This window comes from Cervus canadensis, chromosome 12 (genome assembly GCF_019320065.1).
Source record: "Cervus canadensis isolate Bull #8, Minnesota chromosome 12, ASM1932006v1, whole genome shotgun sequence".
In the NCBI taxonomy this organism is placed as follows: Eukaryota; Metazoa; Chordata; class Mammalia; order Artiodactyla; family Cervidae; genus Cervus; species Cervus canadensis.
In genome coordinates, this window is record NC_057397.1 from 52,935,771 (window position 1) to 52,954,943 (window position 19,173).

The 19,173-nt window shown below is 33.1% G+C and overlaps 1 protein-coding gene across 2 annotated transcripts in view; it reads right to left on the reverse strand.

Moving 5' to 3' along the window:
• Nucleotides 1-4,470: 4,470 nt before the first annotated feature.
• Nucleotides 4,471-19,173, reverse strand: part of EMC2 (ER membrane protein complex subunit 2) — a 49,000-nt gene continuing 34,297 nt past the window's right edge. For both annotated transcript variants that reach the window (XM_043483682.1, XM_043483683.1), the window contains exons 9-12: nucleotides 18,412-18,522; nucleotides 16,254-16,358; nucleotides 7,896-7,983; nucleotides 4,471-4,642 (exon numbers count right to left, since the gene is read on the reverse strand). In XM_043483682.1, coding sequence (XP_043339617.1) covers nucleotides 7,897-7,983; nucleotides 16,254-16,358; nucleotides 18,412-18,522 — 303 coding nt within the window. In that variant the 3' untranslated portion in view covers nucleotides 4,471-4,642; nucleotide 7,896. The remainder of the gene's footprint in view (nucleotides 4,643-7,895; nucleotides 7,984-16,253; nucleotides 16,359-18,411; nucleotides 18,523-19,173) is intronic.

A 19,173-nucleotide genomic window follows, 5' to 3' on the forward strand; every position in this document is an offset into this window, starting at 1 on the left:
GATGTATACATGAACATCTGTGTCTGTGTGTAGATTTCATGCTAAAAACTGTAATGCCAATAGTGGGCCAAAACAGATTAAGAGTCTCAAGCCTCGCATAATTAAGAACTACTGGGGGAGAAAATCACCTGAAAATATAATTAAAGTGACAAATGCTCCAAATATAAGGTATGTGATAATATAAAAGTATGACAAACCATTTTCTAGAAAGGCTAAACATCTGACATTTTAAAGTTGTTCAGCATAAGCATCAGCACAGAGTTATCAGTCCTATTGTAGCCATCCTAATAGGCATTCTTTACAGCTGCAGTTTGCACTTCCTTATTAACAGCTAATTACATTGAACACGAACATCTTTTCACCTACCACCATTACAGTAGCCTCTTTGTTGAGGTGTCTGTTCTACCCATTTTCTAATTGGGATTCTTTTCTTACTATGAACTTCTGCTTTATTGACTATGCCAAAGCCTTTGATTGTGTGGATCACAACAAACTGGAAAATTCTTAAAGAGACATGAACACCAGACCACCTGACCTGCCTCTTGAGAAATCTGAATGCAGGTCAGGAAGCAACAGTTAGAACTGGACATGGAACAACAGACTGGTTCCAAATAGGAAAAGGAGTACATTCAGGCAGTATATTGTCAACCTGCTTATTTAACTTATATGCAGAGTACATCTTGAGAAACGCTGGGCTGGAAGAAGCACAACTGGAATCAAGATTGCCGGGAGAAATATCAATAAACTCAGATATGCAGATGACACCACCCTTATGGCAGAAAGTGAAGAACTGAAGAGGTTCTTGATGAAAGTGAGAGAGTGAAAAAGTTGGCTTAAAGTTCAACATTTAGAAAACTAAGATCATGGCATCTGGTCCCATCACTTCATGGCAAATACATGGGAAACAGTGGAAACAGTGACAGACTCTATTTTCTTGGGCTCCAAAAATCACTGAAGATGGTGATTGCAGCCATGAAATTAAAAGACGCTTGCTCAATGGAAGAAAAGTAATAACGAACCTAGACAGCATATTAAAAAGCAGAGACATTACTTTGCCAACAAAGGTCCATCTAGTCAAGGCTATGGTTTTTCCAGTAGTCATGTATGGATGTGAGAGTTGGACATAAAGAAAGTTGAGCACTGAAGAATTGATGCTTTTGAACTGTGGTGTTGGAGAAGATTCTTGAGAGCCCTTGGACTGCAAGGAGATCCAACCAGTCCATCCTAAAAGAGATCAGTCTTGAATATTCATTGGAAGGACTGATGTTGAAGCTGAAATTCCAATACTTTGGCCACTTGATGCGAAGAACTGACTCATCTGAAAAGACCCTGATGCTGGAAAAGATTGAAGGCAGGAGGAGAAGGGGACGACAGAGGATAAGATGACATCACTGACTCAATGGACGAGTTTGAGTAAACTCTGTGAGTTGGCTGTGGACAGGGAGGCCTTGGCGTGCTGCAGTCCATGGAGTTGCAAGGAGTCGGACACGACTGAGCAACTGAACTGAACTGATTGAATTTTGAAAGTTCTTTATATATTCTGGATACAAGTCCTTTACTGAATATATTTGCAAACATTTTCTGTCTGTGGTTTGTCTTTCCACTTAACAGGGTTCTCCTCAGAACAAAACATTTTTACTTTTTACAAGTTCAATTTATTCATATTTTTCAAAAAGGATTATATCTTGTCACTTGAAGAATTCTGGCCTAACTTTGGGAGATCGAAGTTCAGGGATTTTTTTTTTTTTTGCTATAAACTTCCAATTGTTCCAACACTATTTCGGTTGTCCCAGCATAATTCCTCCTTACTCAAAAGTTAATTTGCCATAATGGTGTGAGTTTATTTTGGACTCCACATTTTGTTTCACTGCTGTATGTGTCTATCCCTCTGGCTTTTGCACACAGTTGGTATCAATACTATACTCTCCTGCTGGTGTAATAGCTGTCTGATTCCTTCATCTTCAAAATTGTACATGCTATTCTTGTTTCTCTGCCTCTTCAAATAAATTTTAGAAAGTCTATCTACAAAGAATTCTGGGATTTTGATAGAAATTGTATTAAACCCACAGATCATTTGAGGGACAGCTGACATCTTCACTATGTTGCCTCCCAATCCATGAATATGGTACATCTCTCCATTTATTTAGCTCTTCTTTCATTAGCATTTATAGTTTTCAGCAAACATATCTCATTTTCTTAAATTTATACTTAATACTGTATGTTTTTAGCAACTGTAAATGATGTCATTTATAACATATAAAAATAAAAATTTCATTGGCCTTGTATTATTCTGTGATCTTGCTAAACTCATTTATTAGTTCCAGGATGTTCTTGGAGAGTTCCTGCGGTTTTACATGAGACCATTAGGTTATCTGTATATCTGAGCTTTACTTCTTCCTTTCCAGGCTGTATACTTTTTATGCCCTTATCTTACTGCACCAGCTAAGTCATCAAGTACTGTATCAAACAGACATGTTAAGTGCATATCCTTGTCTTGTTTCCAAATTAATGTGTTTAGTATTTCATTACATACCATGCTAGATGCAAATTTTATACCTTTTTCATCATAAATTGGTGTTTAATTTTGTCAAATGCTTTTTTTGTATCAATATAATCACGTGGTTTTTATTTTCTTCTTAGTATGATAAGTTACGTTAACAAATTTTCAAACAGTAAAGCAAGAGCCTTGCATATCTGGAATAAACCCCACTTGGTTGTGTTAAAAACTCAAATGTCTTTTCATGGTGAATGGATTACCAGACTGTGATGCATCTATACAATGAAATATTACTTAAAAATAAAAACTATTGAGACATACAGCACTGATAAGAGTTAAAGGGCAACATATCCAGTGAAAGAAGCCAGCCTCAACATGTTACAAACTGTATGACTCCAAGGACAAAATATTTTTACAGTGAGAAAATTATAGCAACAGAGGAAACAAATCAGTGGGTAGTAGCTATTAGTGATAGATGAGGGTGTAGCATGTAACTATTAACAAGTAGCAAGGAGTTCCTTTGAGACATACATTCTATATCCTGACTGTGGTGATGGTAACATAAATCTACATATGAAACACTACATAAAGAAAAGAAAAGGCAAGCATGTAAAAATTATGAGATCTGAATAAAATCTGTACCTGAGTTAACAGCAGTGCTGCAATGTTAATTTCTGGGTTTGACAAGGTACTAAGGTTACATAAGATAGTAGGAAGAAGCTTACCGGTACACAGGAACTCTGTATTGTTTTTGCAATTTCTTGTGAGTTTTAAAGTATTCTAAAAGTAAGACATTATTTTAAAAATATAGTAAGAAATAAAAAAAAAAAAAAAGAGGGACACGACCTCTGAAAGATGAGTCAAGGAAGGCTTTATTTCATACAGAGGGAACAAGTACCAAGTTTATGGAAGAAGGACGTGTAACAAGGCCATGGAATTATGGAAGAAGGACGTGTAACAAGGCCATGGAATTTAAGTGTAACTAAATGCAGAAATAAAGGGGAAGAGGAAAGTAGTTTACAGTTAAGAAAATCTGAATCATCCTTCTTGGTTCTGATATCATAAAGAACATCAAAGGTCATGTTTAAGGCATCAAATGGCAAATAAGCGAGTTTTAAAGAGAGTGAGGGTAAAAAGTTATTATTAGTGATGCTTTGTCACATTCTAATCATAGTGATAAACTGACTGAGGGAAGTGATGATGATATCTAGCTACTGATGTAGTCCAGGAGTCAGATAATGGTAGCTTGGTCTAGGGTGCTGGTGGCAAAAGAAATGGAGCATAATGTATACACTTGAGATGAATCATAGAGCATAAAAGAAATGGAACATGGCCATGATTTAAAAGACTGAAAATGTTCATTAGATTGGTGACATGGAGCTAAACTATTTCAAAGGAACGATGTGGGGTGAAGTGGGGAGTTGGGGATGCCAGACTGGAGCAATTTAAAAAATGAGAAAATAGACATGAGTTCAGAAAAGTGAGGAAATCTGGCAGTAAAAAAAAAAAAAAAAAAAAACAGAGAAATGGGTAGTAGCTGCAAGGGAATTGTGGAAAAGAAGGGAGATGTTTTAAAAAGTGGTAGAAAATCGAGCATATTTTAGTGTTAATAGGAAAAAAACTGGCTGAAATAAAAAGGAAAAACGTATACTGAAGAAAAGAAAATAGTTTAAGGACAAGTGTGAAGAAAAGAAATGAAGTTCTGGAGAAGTCAGGATGCTCTTGCAGCAGAAGGAAGGGTGGCAAATTCATGAAACTAAAGTATGGCTAAAGTTTAAAAAATGAGGAAGAGAGTGGTGGGAAACAGCTCAAAAAAAGAGTAGGGCTACTTTCTTCTACTCTAGGAGGAAAAGAGGTGAAGTTGCACACAAGAATATCTGATACAGTTTATGAACTCTCTTTTATCTGTGAAATAGTAAGAGAGCTATGATAGCTAACTAGGGCTACCTTAAAAAAGTACACAGAGGACTGAGTGTCTTAAAACAACAGAAATTTATTTCATCACATTTCTAAAGACCGGAAATCCAAGATCAGGGTGTCAGCAGAGCTGGTTTCTTCTGAGGAAACACTCCTTGGCTTGTAGATGGACATCTTCTCTTCGTCTTTCCATGGTGCTTCCTCTGTATGTCTGTGTCCTAATCTCTCCTTATAAAGATATCAATCATATTGAATTAAGGCTCAGCAATATGACTCAATTTTACTTCATGACCACTTTAAAGACTCAATCTCCAAATAAAGTCACATTCAGAGGCACCAGGGATAAGAACTTCAAATATTAAACTGGGGTGGGGTGGGGAGAGACACCATTCAGCCTTTAACAAGAGGTTACTTGCCAAGAATGAGAAGGGAGATAGGAGAAATTAGAAGTTCAAAGTGAGGAGGTTTGAAATAATTCTATAACAGTTTGAAATACTTCTCACATTGACTATAAATGAATTATCTTTATTGGGTAATTTCCTTTACATTCAATTTAATTAAAAATGAAATTCTGGCTTAATTATTCCATTAAAAAATTGTTTCACAAGTCAGAAAATTCAGTCCTTTCTCAGCCACCAAGCAATGTCCTTTGGATACATCTGGCTCTCATCTTTATCAAGGAACAGCCTATCACAGGTTAGACATACATCTTGGAATATATTAGAAAGAGGATTGATTTGGGAACCCCTGACATCCTAATCTTACTTCCTGCTCTGTCACAGAAGAGCTTCATTTCTCAGAACCTTACTTCTTCATCCTAAAATCAAGTACAACTAAATCTCTCTAATGTCCCTTCTAAACTCTACTATAGTTCTTTGAATATAAGTGACATTGCTTTGAGAATAAAGAAATTACAACATTAAAGGAAAAAAAATTCTTCAAAGCATGTGATTAAAATATTGTATACTTCTGGCATATTGAAACATTAATTCTCCATTTCAATGTTTTCTATATCTTCTTCTGTTCCCAAGTCAACATTATTCTCATGATTAAAGATGTTCTAAATATGCCTTTTTCTCACCTCTGTTGGCTTAAATACTAGGTGTTGAGTTGGAACAAGATACTACTTCTTTTGTTATATGTAATTATGTGCTGCTGCTGCTGCTGCTGCTAAGTCACTTCAGTCGTGTCTGACTCTGTGCGACCCCACAGACAGCAGCCCACCAGGCTCCGCGGTCCCTGGGATTCTCCAGGCAAGAACACTGGAGTGGGTTGCCATTTCCTTCTTCAATGCATGAAAGTGAAAAGTGAAAGTGAAGTCGCTCAGTCGTGTCTGACCCTTTGAGATCCATGGACTGCAGCCTACCAGGCTCCTCTGTCCATGGAATTTTCCAGGCAAGAGTACTGGAGTGGGGTGCCATTGCCTTCTCCGATGTAATTATCTACTTAACTTTAAATCATTAAATTCTGAAACAGCATCCCTCACACGTCTAAAATAATAGTTCTGCATTTTAAAAAGAGCTTAATGGTGGATCGTCAGAAACATATATGACTAAAGTAATAGAAAATACAAACAATGGCTTAATTATCAAGTTTATTTTTCTCATGTACTTAGTGCAGGAGCTGGCAATTACTCTTGTTGGTTCAGGTGTTCATCAATGCCATCAGGGACCCAGGGTCCCCATAATCTTTCTATGGAACCATTTTTAGCTTTAATATTTCATATTTAATTAATTTTCATACTTGCAATTTCACGCTTCTAAGATTTGAAGTCTATAAATTACTACACATTAACAATGTACTTAACAAATTAAAAATTTCTGGAGAGAAGGTGTTAAAATTTGAAAAAAAGTGAAACTAAAGGCTGACAGTTTTAAGGAGCACTAAACTATTTATTACGCAAAAACTGCTGAAGTATACAGTACTCTAGTGACTCACAGAAGGACATTAAAGGGAAGAAAGGTAGTGGAATAATGTGTGGGCACTATTTTCTTTAAAGGAAACAAATCTGAAATGGCTGATTATGTTGAAAATGGTCAATAAATTCATGGGCAAAAACAGTTTATCTTATGATAACAAATACTAGTTAATAGGAATTATCTTCATAAGGGAAGCGTTATTTCACATCTGCCCATTATCTGTGGCAGAACAAAATGAAAAAAAATGCAAAATGAAAGAATTAGACTAGATGTGGAGAACAATTTGCTAACAGAATAACTCATAAAATTAAAATGCTGATATTGACAATAGTTTTCGTCCTTCAGACTTCTACTTAGTCAATTTTTCTATGATCTATTTGCCCTACTGAGCACAACAGCAAGCATACCAGAGTTTCTGTATTACACTGGCAAGTAATTAAAAATTAAGTGTATTTATATATATGTAGTATATAATTTATGCATGTAAATTATAAATTAATACTAAGAACATTTGCCCTGAATGAACTGCCTATTTTAAAAAATGATTAAGTGTTTGAACTTAAAAGTCTGAATAAAGTGCTTTAACTTTCAAGTTCTATTTTATTGCAAAACACACCAAATACTACTAACAGTAGTGTAATGATTGTTCATCATGAAAAGAGAAAAAAGAAAGAAATTCTAATTATTATTAAGGAGGTAATGAGATGTAAGAATTACAAAATTTTTGCTTCTACAAATAGTTTAGATTTTCTTATTTTTCCCTAAAGGAGAATAATTAAGCCACTGAAACTCCTTTCATCCCTATTATCTATGCTTTCTAAACAGCCCTTTAAATAATTTAGTGTTGAAAGCTGGATAAACATAACCGTCACAAGGGTTAAATTTGACTATCATAGCATACATGAACCTTAAACCATTTTATAGGTAAAAAAATCTCAATTATGTCCCACAGCAAAACAAAATTTCATAAAATGATAATGCTGAACTTTGGAGAATGATATACTTTAACCAAGATCTATCAGAATAACATTATAGAATATAAAGTAATAGCACACCAGAATGCAAAGCAAAATTCAACCTGACACTATAAAGAGAATGAAATAATTTACCTGCCTTTTACTTCTGTCAACTACATATGCTATGTATTTCCTACCACAAAAAAAGGAGTTTTCTAGAAATTAAGCTTTAAAACAATATATTCACTATTTGAATACAACAAAAAGAATCTAGAATTTTCATATGCAAGTTTAATAAATCATCAGTTTATTTAACAAGGTTATTTATATATCAGATTGTGGTTTAAGAGCAGTTATATATGTTTGATATGAAAAGAATGATGTTTGATCTGTAAGAATCTTGTTAAATCTCTTTTCCATGTGCTTTCTCCCTCTACCTGCTTAGCAGTAAATGCCATTTCTAGGTTTATGTAAATGCATTCTTTACAACTGCCTTCTTAACAGAAAATCAATATATAAATAGTACTGGGCATCTAGTAAATAAATCACAAACCAGTGAGCTCAATTTTGCAGTTGTGAAATGTAATGTGAAAGAGTTTTTGAAACCTTAAGACTGGGTGATCTGCAGTGTTTCCAACATGTCTTCAACTGCCTTGAGAGAGTATTTGGTTTCCTTCTTACTTCGACCTGCAAACTAATTTTAAAAAATGCAATTAGGCTTAATTACAGTGGCAGGTACAAAATCACAATCGTACTTTCAAATTGTTAATGAGAGTTAACATTATTTTATCACTAGCACAAAATCAAGTATGTTCTTTTTCTTCAGTAAAAAATAAACTTTGGGTTTTAAGAACATTTCATTAAGGATTCATCTTCAACTGAAGTATAAAATTTCCCTGTAAAATTGACCAGTTTAAATGTTTAAGTAGTATGATAATCTATAAAAATATATATTTGATTTTCAAACTATCCTACCTTTTCAGACCAAAAAACCTTTATGAAATAAAAAGCATAATTTAGAAACAAAATTTAGCTTCTATTTGTGTAGGAGTGTGGACCATTTCTACTTGTGTGACCTCTGGTCAAATGTTTATAATTTCAAATAAAGATAAAATATAAATGTAAAGTACTGTTATTTAATATTTTAAAGTAAGATTTCTCTAAAATTTTTTATAGTAGGTTTCAATTTTTTTAAAAATTTTCCAGTTTTATTAGTTGACTAGATAACATCACGTTTCTGAAAAGCTATCAAATAAAACTCTATGCTATATGTTGAAGTAATATAAACATGTTTTAAAGAATGCATTTCTAGTTTATTAAGTCATAATTTATTTTATAATACCAAATTGGGAATGGATTTTACAATGAGAACAAAGTGTAGGGCATTAAATACTATCTTTCAATATTCAAAAAAATTCATGACTTATTAAAATTCAATATAATACATAATCAGTGGGGAAAATACTGTTGAATACCCCATGCTGATTTCAAAATGAGTTTTCTAACTACACTGACAATTCCCATCATTTATTAGTTTGACTTAACACTACAGATTTACTAGATAAGCATGTTTCCTTGGAAAGGTAGGGGAAGATTTATTATATCTATATTACCTATTTTTCCTCTGGTTAAACTATTGATCAGCATTTTCTACTAGCAACATATAATATTTTCAAGTTAACATCCAAGCACTCAGTATACTTTCAAGTGACTGATCTTTCCTTCAGATACCAATGCTGTCTTAAGTACTTAGTACTTGATTTATGATGTGTTCCTTCTCTTTTGTAATTAACTTAATTTGGCAAACTTCATGTGACCTGTTGAGAAAGATTAAGTGATCAAGTACAGGTAACATCATAGAGGAAATAGGCTTCAGAAATTGCTAACCTGACTCTGACCTCCTTGACTGCAGTTTAACATGATCATTCTCCTAGTTCCTAAACCACTAGTGTCTGTAGTTGAATACTGATTTGACAGAGTGACTATTAATAAAAGAGATTTCTAGAGGAAATGCCAGGGAAAAACACTTCTCATAAGAATCAAGATCACTTTGCCTTTTATAAGACATTACTAATTTAAGGAATTCAAATGCTGAATATTCAGGTCATAATTAGAAACTATGGCAATACCACATTTAAAACTCTGCCCTTTCATAATTTTCCCTGGTGAGTAAAGGATGTGGAGTGTGCTTATTACTCCTATTACCCAGTTGATAGAGTCACTTTAGCAAGGACTTACCAAGAACAGAAAGCCTTTTCTTTTACCACTGCCTACCCAAAGTAAACAGGAATGGTCCTAATCAGATATTTAAAGGTCTAATTCTAAGAAAAAGCATTCTGGGGGAGGTACAAAATAGGACACTAATTTTTTAAATAGAAAATAAAAATGAAAAAATCATGTAGTGAAGTCATACCAAGTATTTTAACATACAGCACTTTTTTTGGTTTGCACTTAAATGTAATAAAAATAATAAACACAAATTTGTGATTTTTAAAATTAGATTATTTTAGAAAACCACCTACTAAGATTGTAAGATTGTCTATCAATGCTACTGACTAGTGCAATTCAGAATAAGCCAAACTGACTTACCTGTGTCAGAACAAATAAAAAGAAAGTTGGAAATATAAATCTATCACTTCAAATTTTACCTGACATGCAATTATTTTGTCTATTCTAGAATTATATGGCAATTTAACTGATTAAGCTGGGATCCTATTTTTCCCCCAAATCATGATTTAATTTTCTATTTCCCAAAAGGATAGTAACAGGATCACCTCAGTAATCATAAATAACACATGCACAGACAAATTTAACAGAGTACCAAAGAAGCATTTATCTGGAAAATTATTTTGAGTAGGTTAACATTAAAGTTTTTCATGAGCATTAATCAAACTTGCCTGCCTCTACTGAACATGCTAAACCAATTACCTAATTAAAGAACAAGTAGCAGCCATATTCTGTTTCATTAAGTAAAAACAAAGACAGAAAGGCGTTCTTAAGATCTCATTTTCTCTAATTTTTAAGTGCCTAGAAAAATATTACAATAAGGAATACTTATTATATACTTTATACTTGTTTATATGCCTAGACACATCATAAAGTTCTCAATTAGATCCCAGAGATTTATATTACTAAAATATCAATCTCTGAAAGTCATTGTAGTTTTTCACATTAATCATAAATTTTGCATTTTTCTTTTTCATAGATTTTTAAGTAAACTCTTTTTTCATCATTTCCTGATGGGTCTTAAAGAAAACTCACCAGAAAGATCACTCAAATAATAAAAACTTATCAAATTCAAAGATCAGTGATTTCTCCATTGTGGTAACTAGGATAAGCTGGGCTAACATTCACAAATTCACAGAAATTGTGGAAAATAATATGGGTGAACAAATTAGTAAGATAAATAAAATGGAGCAGTGGATAGATGAATCTCCAAAACATGGTGAGTGAAAAAAGCCAGGAATGAAATACATAACCAATGATCTCATTTATATATAAAGTTCTGTCAAATCAGTGTTATTCTGCAGTGTGGAATGGGGCTGACTGCAAGGTGGCAGAGTGGTACTTTCTTGGGTGATGGAAACTGTACACATTGAATGGGGCAGTAATGAGAGAGGAGTATAATTTGCCAAAACTCAACTGTACACTTAAAATGTTTGCATGTTATTGTATATAAATTATACCTCAATAAAGTAGATAAAAAGAAAAAGGCAAAATAGAACAGAAAGATGGAACTATGAGTCATACAAAAGTGTAATAAATTTCCAAATGACCACATATTTTTTTCTCATTGAGAGGTGAAATATTATATCCCCTGAATCTGGGTTGACCATGTAACTTCTTTTGCTCAAACGAATATTAACAATATGTGACACAGGCAGAGTTCAAAATGCCCTTGTGTACTGGAGTTCACCTGTTCGATACTCCAGGAACCCTGCAACTTATTCATGTGAGTAATTCCAAGTTAGCTTTCAAAGTGAGAAATATTTAATACAAGGCCCAGCATTCCCAGCTGACAGAGACCAACCACCAGATATTTAACTGAGGCCATCAACCAACCACTGGCATGGGGCAGGAAAAAATAAAGCCCACTGGAGACTAGTAGAATTACTCAACTGAGCCCAAGCCTACATGACACCTACAGATATACACAAATAAGTCATTATTTTAAACCAATATGACAGCAAAAGGCAATGGATACAAATATTTATGAAATCTGATTCACAGAAAGAAAACCAAAACCTACTATAGAAAAAGAACAGAGATGAAAGCTTGAAAAGCACTGAAATATTTTACTTAAAACTCACTACTAATATCTAGAGACAAAATAAATTTTATACAGTAGGTGGTTCCTAGTTGAGGGGTATTTTAGGCTGCTACACATTATCAGCTGAGAGATGTTATCTTCCTGTAGCGGTATCCAAGATGACAGAAACTGATAAATAGTCTTATACTATCCTTTCCTTAGGCAAGAAAAGGCAATTTGGAAAGGAAAGATGTGTAAAACACCACTGGGTATCACGAAGTACAGTGCAAAAGTTAAAGACAGGGACAAAGAGGTGGGAAAAATAAAACCCAAACAAAATGAAACTCTAAATTTGGTTACTATGGAGAGCTTTGGGCTTGAAATAAAACCAAGTGAGGGTAGGATGTCATCTTGCTCACACGAGAAAATAAAGAAGAAGGGAAATGGAAACAATAATTGCAGTTTTAGAAACATTTACACCTGATACTTCTCTATAAAGGCAGTATATTGTAGCCATTATGAGTATCAAATTTGGAGTCAGACTGTCTCAGTTTGCCTTAAATTCCTCATTTGTAAAATAGGAAAAGTACCTATCTTACAATATACTATCTGTTTACTATTCTGTTATGGTTGTTACTGTTAATGTAATTGAGATTAAAATGGCACACATAAAGTGAACTTAGAGCATGCAATTAGTAAGCACAATACAGTGTGTATAACTGTGATATGGTGAAACATATGTATCAACTCCTTTAATACTTAGAAAACTTTCATTATGCCCATCTTGCAGATGAAAAGCTAGGCCCAGAGATGGCATGTAATTTGTCCAAGGCCACATAACTAATAAATGTCAGAGACAAACTCTGAAGCCAGGAGATACAGATCTAGCATCTGTGTTCTCTCTCAACTATTATAAGGTACTAGCTTCAACAGAATGGGACTCAATGACAGAATACAGAGATAGAAATACTGGAAAGCTGCATAGGAGGAAACTGACCCCTATTTTTAAATCATATGTAAAAATCAATTCCAAAAGGACTGTCGATCTTAATGTGAAAAGTAGAAGAAAAAAACTCCAGAGACACACAAGATCATCTTTATGATCATTAGCAAATAATTTCTTAAACAGAATACAAAAAGCACAAACCATATAGGAAATGATTATGTAGAAGATAATCTTCAGAACTTTTTTCATCAAAATCATTTGAGACTGACTGCAACAAAGGAGTTAAAAAAGATATGCTACACATATAATGAACAAAAGGCCCATAATCAAAAAGCTAAAAAAAGTAAGATAAAAAATCATAAACCAATGGAAAACATAGACTTCATAAAAGAAGATATCCAAACAACCATAAAAATATGAAAAAGTATTCAACCTTATTGGTCATCAGGGAGATACGAAATACAATGAAGATACCACTACACATACATCATAATGACTAATTACAAAACCTAATAGAAGGAAGTGTTGGTGAAAATGTGTGACTATGAGAACTCTAAAACACTGCTGATGGGACTATAAACAAGTAACCTGGAAAACAAGCTTCATCTACTTCAGTTAGATATATGTACATCCTATGACTCAGTATTTCACTCAAAGGTATACACCCATCAGAAATACTTGTACATATACTCCAAGAGATTTGCACAGCAATATCAGTGCAGTGTCATTCATAATAGCCCCAAACAGGAAATAATCCAAATGCCTATCAACAGATGACTAAATACAGTATGTTCATACAATAAACTACAATGAAAATGAATGAACTACACACTCAAATCTCATAAATAGTGAAAGAGGCCAGACAAAAATACATACACAGTGTTTGATTCCACAAAGTTCAAAAAAAGCCAAGACTATGCGATTATAAATTCATACTTTTGAAAAAAAAAATAATAATAAATTCATACTTTTGAGAGGGACAGAAGTGGAACTTGAAAAAAATTATCATAAAGGTTTAGGGTGATATAATGTTTCTATTTATTGTCCTGGATACATTGACTTGTGTAATTCATTGGAATGTACCTTTGTGACTTGGGTTTTTTTCCCTATGTATGTTATAATTTAATAAAAATTGATTTTAGAAATATAGTCATACCATGTTAAAAAAAAAAAGCACTGAGCAGCTAGTTGTTCCCCAAAAATATCTTAAAAATAATGATGTAGTTCGCATACTGTTATTTTCATATTATCCAAGTCTTATTTTTAAATCACAAACCACCTCTCCCTCCCTGCTTCATACTTGCCTGCCTAAGCCTACTCTGTGTGGAACCCCATTACAGAGCTGAGCTATCTCAACCTCCATCTGAAGAAGCACAGCCTAGCTAATACTTATAAATGTTCTGACTTGCAATATGGCAACAGTTTTATTATATATAATAAAACTATACAAAGGTGACTAAATAGTGTGATTGCAGGGCAATAAATTGTTCTAATCTCCCCAATCAGGAGTACAAAAACAAAGAGCACCAAAACTAAACCAAAATAACAAGAAACAATTCCAACAAAGACATCTTAAAAAAAAAATATATATATATATATGTGTGTGTGTGTATATATACATAGCAAGCAATCCTTCAAAACCCTAAAAGATTGTTATTAATATAATAATATTACTGGTAGAAGTGCGATCTACAAAAGCTCAACAGCTATGTGGGAGGCACAACAGGATGCAAAAGAGGACACCTTAGTATTCTATAAGCCACAGAAATGAAAAGAATATGAACTGCTGCTGCGAAGTCACTTCAGTCGTGTCCAACTCTGTGCGACCCCATAGACGGCAGCCCACCAAGGCTCCTCCGTCCCTGGGATTCTCCAGGCAAGAACACTGGAGTGGGTTGCCATTTCCTTCTCAAATGCATGAAAGTGAAAAGTCAAAGTGAAGACACTCAGTCGTGTCAGACTCTTAGCGACCCCATGGACTGCAGCCCACCAGGCTCCTCTGTCCATGGGATTTTCCAGGCAAGAGTACTGGAGTGGGTTGCCATTGCCTTCTCTGGAATATAAACTGATGAATCAGCCAATGGTTTGTAAAATCAAGACAGTCTCAAATCCTCCAAATCAAAGTATAAAAAACTGCATGCAAATGTGACACTAAACAAGTCTATCAATAATGGCCTAAGACCTCAAAGTCCCTGAAATATCCAGCAAACACCCTCTTCCGGAAGGTAAAAAACTTCATACTGAAGGAAAACTTCTGAAACTGAAACCAAATTGAACTGGGCAGAAACACTGAAGTTAAGAGGGAGAAATGGTTCAGATAAGGGGAGAAGGGGAAGTTGGGAGGTAGTGATGCTCAGAGGGAGCAAATCCCAGGAGAAACAACAACAAAATGTAACATTTAAAACTGAGAACACCACCTCAAAATTCAAGACCTGAAGACCCACAGGGGTAGAACAGAGAAAGGCTGAAGCCAGAAATATCATTATGAGCCAGACCTAGTTCTAAGAAAGACTGGATATATAGAAAGGTCATATCTGAGTTCTCTGTTTCAAAGAGAAAGTATATAAAGACCAAGTGGGGAAAGTTATCCTGTCCTACCTCCAACTCCCCCAAGACCATAAAAACAATCTCTTAATAGCCCAAAAAACTATCTTATTTAAATGTGGAGAACAAAAAGAATATGAACTGCATAAAAAATTACTATGAAGAAAAAAGAAGAGAATAAAACACGGAAAATGACAGAAATATTAAAAAAAAAAAAAAAAGGAATAATATAGGAAGTGGGAAAGGAGATCCAGTAAACTTATAATTGGAAACTTGAAAAAGAAAACTTATGCAATCAAGCAAAATAATTCAAAATAATTATTCTAAGAAAGCAACTTTTCTCAAATTAAGAGGAGTGAATGCAAATATTAAAAAGGTTTACAGTATATTTGGGGAAACTGACCCCAAAATAACCAACCAAATGTTATTATAGTAAAACTATTGGATTTTAAAGATAATAAATTCCTTTGGAAAACCAGATGATAACTTCAAGTCACTTATTACAGAAAGAAAATCAGGATGGCATCAAACTTGCTTTGACAGCAATATTTTTACCCTAAAAAAAAAAAAACAAAAAATAAAAACAGAACAATATGTTTAATACTTAGGTAAATGTATTTAATAGCCAAAGGATGTAAAGAAGTCAAACTGGCCTTCAGGTATAGACTATAGATGGATAAATTACAAATTATGCAAGATATAGGAAGATGTCTTTTTCCATGACCCTTTCTGAAGAATCTCTTAGGGATGAGCTTCAGAAAACTAAGAAACGTGTGGAGACATTTCAGATAAGATCTGACTAGAAGCAGGATACATAACCTTTGTTACATAGTCTTGTTAGTTTACTTTTAGGCTTTCCTTCCTCCTTTTTTATTATTTGCGGTATCTCTGATTAATAATAAATTCATGTACCCAATCTGCCTCTGAAATGCATCATGCAATTTATTTATCCTTTCTGGATTTTTAGAATTACTTTTTATCTGCCAAATGCAGAACTGCTGAGATGATAAGGCTCTTTATGGGATCATGTAAGTAACAAACTCCTTTTGAGGGAAAAAATATGTGATTCTACAAGTTAATTCTACACAGTTAAAACACATTTGATAAAGACCCAAAAGTATAAAAGTTCAATGACAGACACCTGGCTTTATAGCTTATGGAAAAACAAACAACTAAGAAATACATTAACTGACCTGTGGGATAATATAAAATTATCAGTACTAACCTGATAAGCTCTGTTTATTTGACTGGCTGCCCAACTAGCATATTTCATGTTGTCTTTTTTTGTTTTTGCACTTGCTTTTGGATTAGAAGCAATATGACTTGCAGACTAAAAACAAACAAAAAAAACATTAAGAACTATTTTATTCCTTTTATGTAGCCAAGACAATCAAAAGGTCACAGTTGCAATGGGCTGATAATTAAGAGTTTTTAAAAATTGTGCAATTTTTAATGCAAAGTTGAATAAATTAGTGTTTACAAATGAAAACATATTTTCAAACAGAATAATCCAAAGAAGTGATAGCTTAAAAAACATCTAAAATTATTTTATTAGTTATCTACCACCATTCTGGAAGGTGAAATTGCATTATCACTTAAATACTACAGGATATTACTGGTGTAATTTCTTATTAATGAATTACTTCAGTTTTTCTATTTCAGAATTATAGAATTACTGAATATTAACATAAGGAGCCTCAAAAACAATTTAATCCAACTTCCTACCTTAACATGTGAAAAACAGTGAAGTCCAAAAGGAGTAAACTGACTTAAAGTAAGTTAACAAAAGTCTTAGAAACAAAGAGATCATCACTTCCAATCTATTTCTGTTTTCACTATACCAACAGTTTCCAAACTGTGTTCCATAACCAATTAAATTCACCCTTTCCTTTTTAAAAACTGTATTTAAACAAAGGACTGGTACTCTGGGATCCATGAAAGAATCTGTAAACCCTCATAATCATATTTTAATTTTTAACTGTATGTATTTCTGGTAAGAGAAAGATTTAATTTTTATCTTATGGTTAAATATATCTTATTCTTAAGAGGATCTGTTCATTGTGGTTTCTTTTATACCTAGCCTACGCTATAAGCTTTTTCCTTCTGTCTTCTTCTCTGCCACTAAGGAATTTATACGCCAAAATCTGATTTTTAAACTTTTATGTCTTTAATGTTACCTTTTCAGTATGAATGTCAGCAAATGCAGTAGTTAAGAAAATGTCTCTGGAGTCACTCTGGAGTCAACTGCCTGAACTGGAATCCCAGCTCAATCTTTTAATAGCTTGTGTTCAACCTTGGGCAAATTAATCAGAATGCTCTGTGTCTTAGTTTCACTTTCCGTGAAATAGTAGTATTAATAATAACGTACCTTCTCAAATAGTTGATGTGAGAATTTAATAACTTACAATAAAAAACAGACCTCATAACAGAGCCTGACACACAAAGTGCTGTGTACTTTTACTATTTAATATTCATTACCTATTTTTAAAAATTAGCATTTACTGTATTTGGTAAAAATAGACATTGCTACCATATTGTATGTACAAGCTACTGTAACTGGCACTGGTAGAATACAGAAGTAGTTTTTTGAAACTCCTTTTAACTGTTTCATAATTCTATTTTGCCATTTCTTTGCTGAAAATTATTTCATTTATGTTTCTTCCCACCTCCATTTCTACAATCAATTCTTTTTCACTAGGCTCCAGCAAAACATTCATCCAAAAGTCCACGAAAAGACTAAAATAAATTAAAATTTCAAAGAACTGGCCTATTAATGAAGTTTATTTTTATAGTCATTCTGACTGTAGAAAGGAGCTCATTTTATTTAATTTTGAAGTTCAGCAAATTCTTCCTCTATTTCCCATAGCTACTGTTAATTGACTTTTTCTAAGCTCATCATTTGGCATACATAAACAAAAGAAATATTTAATTACATGCCTGCCATAAATAATTTCCAAACTGTTTGTCTATACCATAAAAAAAAGTTTTAATTTGGCTGGAGTTTTACTTCTAATATATCTTTTATTTAAAAATATATCAAACAATTATAATTTAAGTAAGAAATATTAATACAATGTTGGGCATAAGGCCAAGAATAACAAAACAAGAAACACATAACATAGCTTTGTATCTGCTATTTAATTTTACAAAGGCAAATTTAAATTCTGATAAAAGACAATTTACAATGAAATGTCAAATAGCTAGGCTTTATTAACATTCAAAAATATAACTGCCTTATAACCTGTTGCTCATAATTAACTAGAGGAAAAACATCATATGCTTATCAATGAAATACAAAAAAAAAAAGAAGTGATAAACTTGGACAGGTAATGGACTTTAAATGACATTTCATAAAATAACGTTAAACATGTACCTCAACTCACCATGTAAAGTCCAAACAAAGCTCTCATATTTCTGTTGTTCAGTTTCAATGCCTGTGCAAAATACTTTCTTGAAAGTTCGAGATTTTCAAGTCCACCTTGGGTATATTTAACCTGTTAAAAATTACAGAGTGCTGAAACCTGTTTATTTTACTACTTTGAAATATAGCATGCTTCATCATACCATAGGCATTAGTAACTGAAACAGATATTTCTGTAAACAAACGCAAGCTGTTAAAAGAATTCATCTTAAAGGTGCAGAGCTAATCTAAATTTTAAGTATAACATAACTCCCAAAACCATTCTATGAACATCAAGATCACTGAGTAGTTTTTAAAATTAAAAACTGTTGCCAATATAAAAAAGCCAGGCTTGCAATTGCTTTATACTTTCTATTTTCTATTACTATACTAGCATTATAAACCTAGAATTCATACTAACTTGTCCTTTCCTAGTTGCACTGACATTCCTTAACAATGAAGTCCTTTTAACCTTATAGGAGTCAACTGTATTGCTATCCTTAACAGTTAGGTTCCCAAAATAATGACCTAAATATAAATTTCCTGAAATATGGATGTAAAAGTCATAATCATTGTAAATGCCTTAAAAGCCATTAAATGGTGATAACTGTGACATAATTCATAATTTAAAAAGAATACACTATGCAATTTAAAAATACAATTAAAAAAGACTTTCACTATTTTAAATAAGGGCATTTAATTGAAAAATCAGTATTTCCATTACAATATTAACAATTTAAAACTT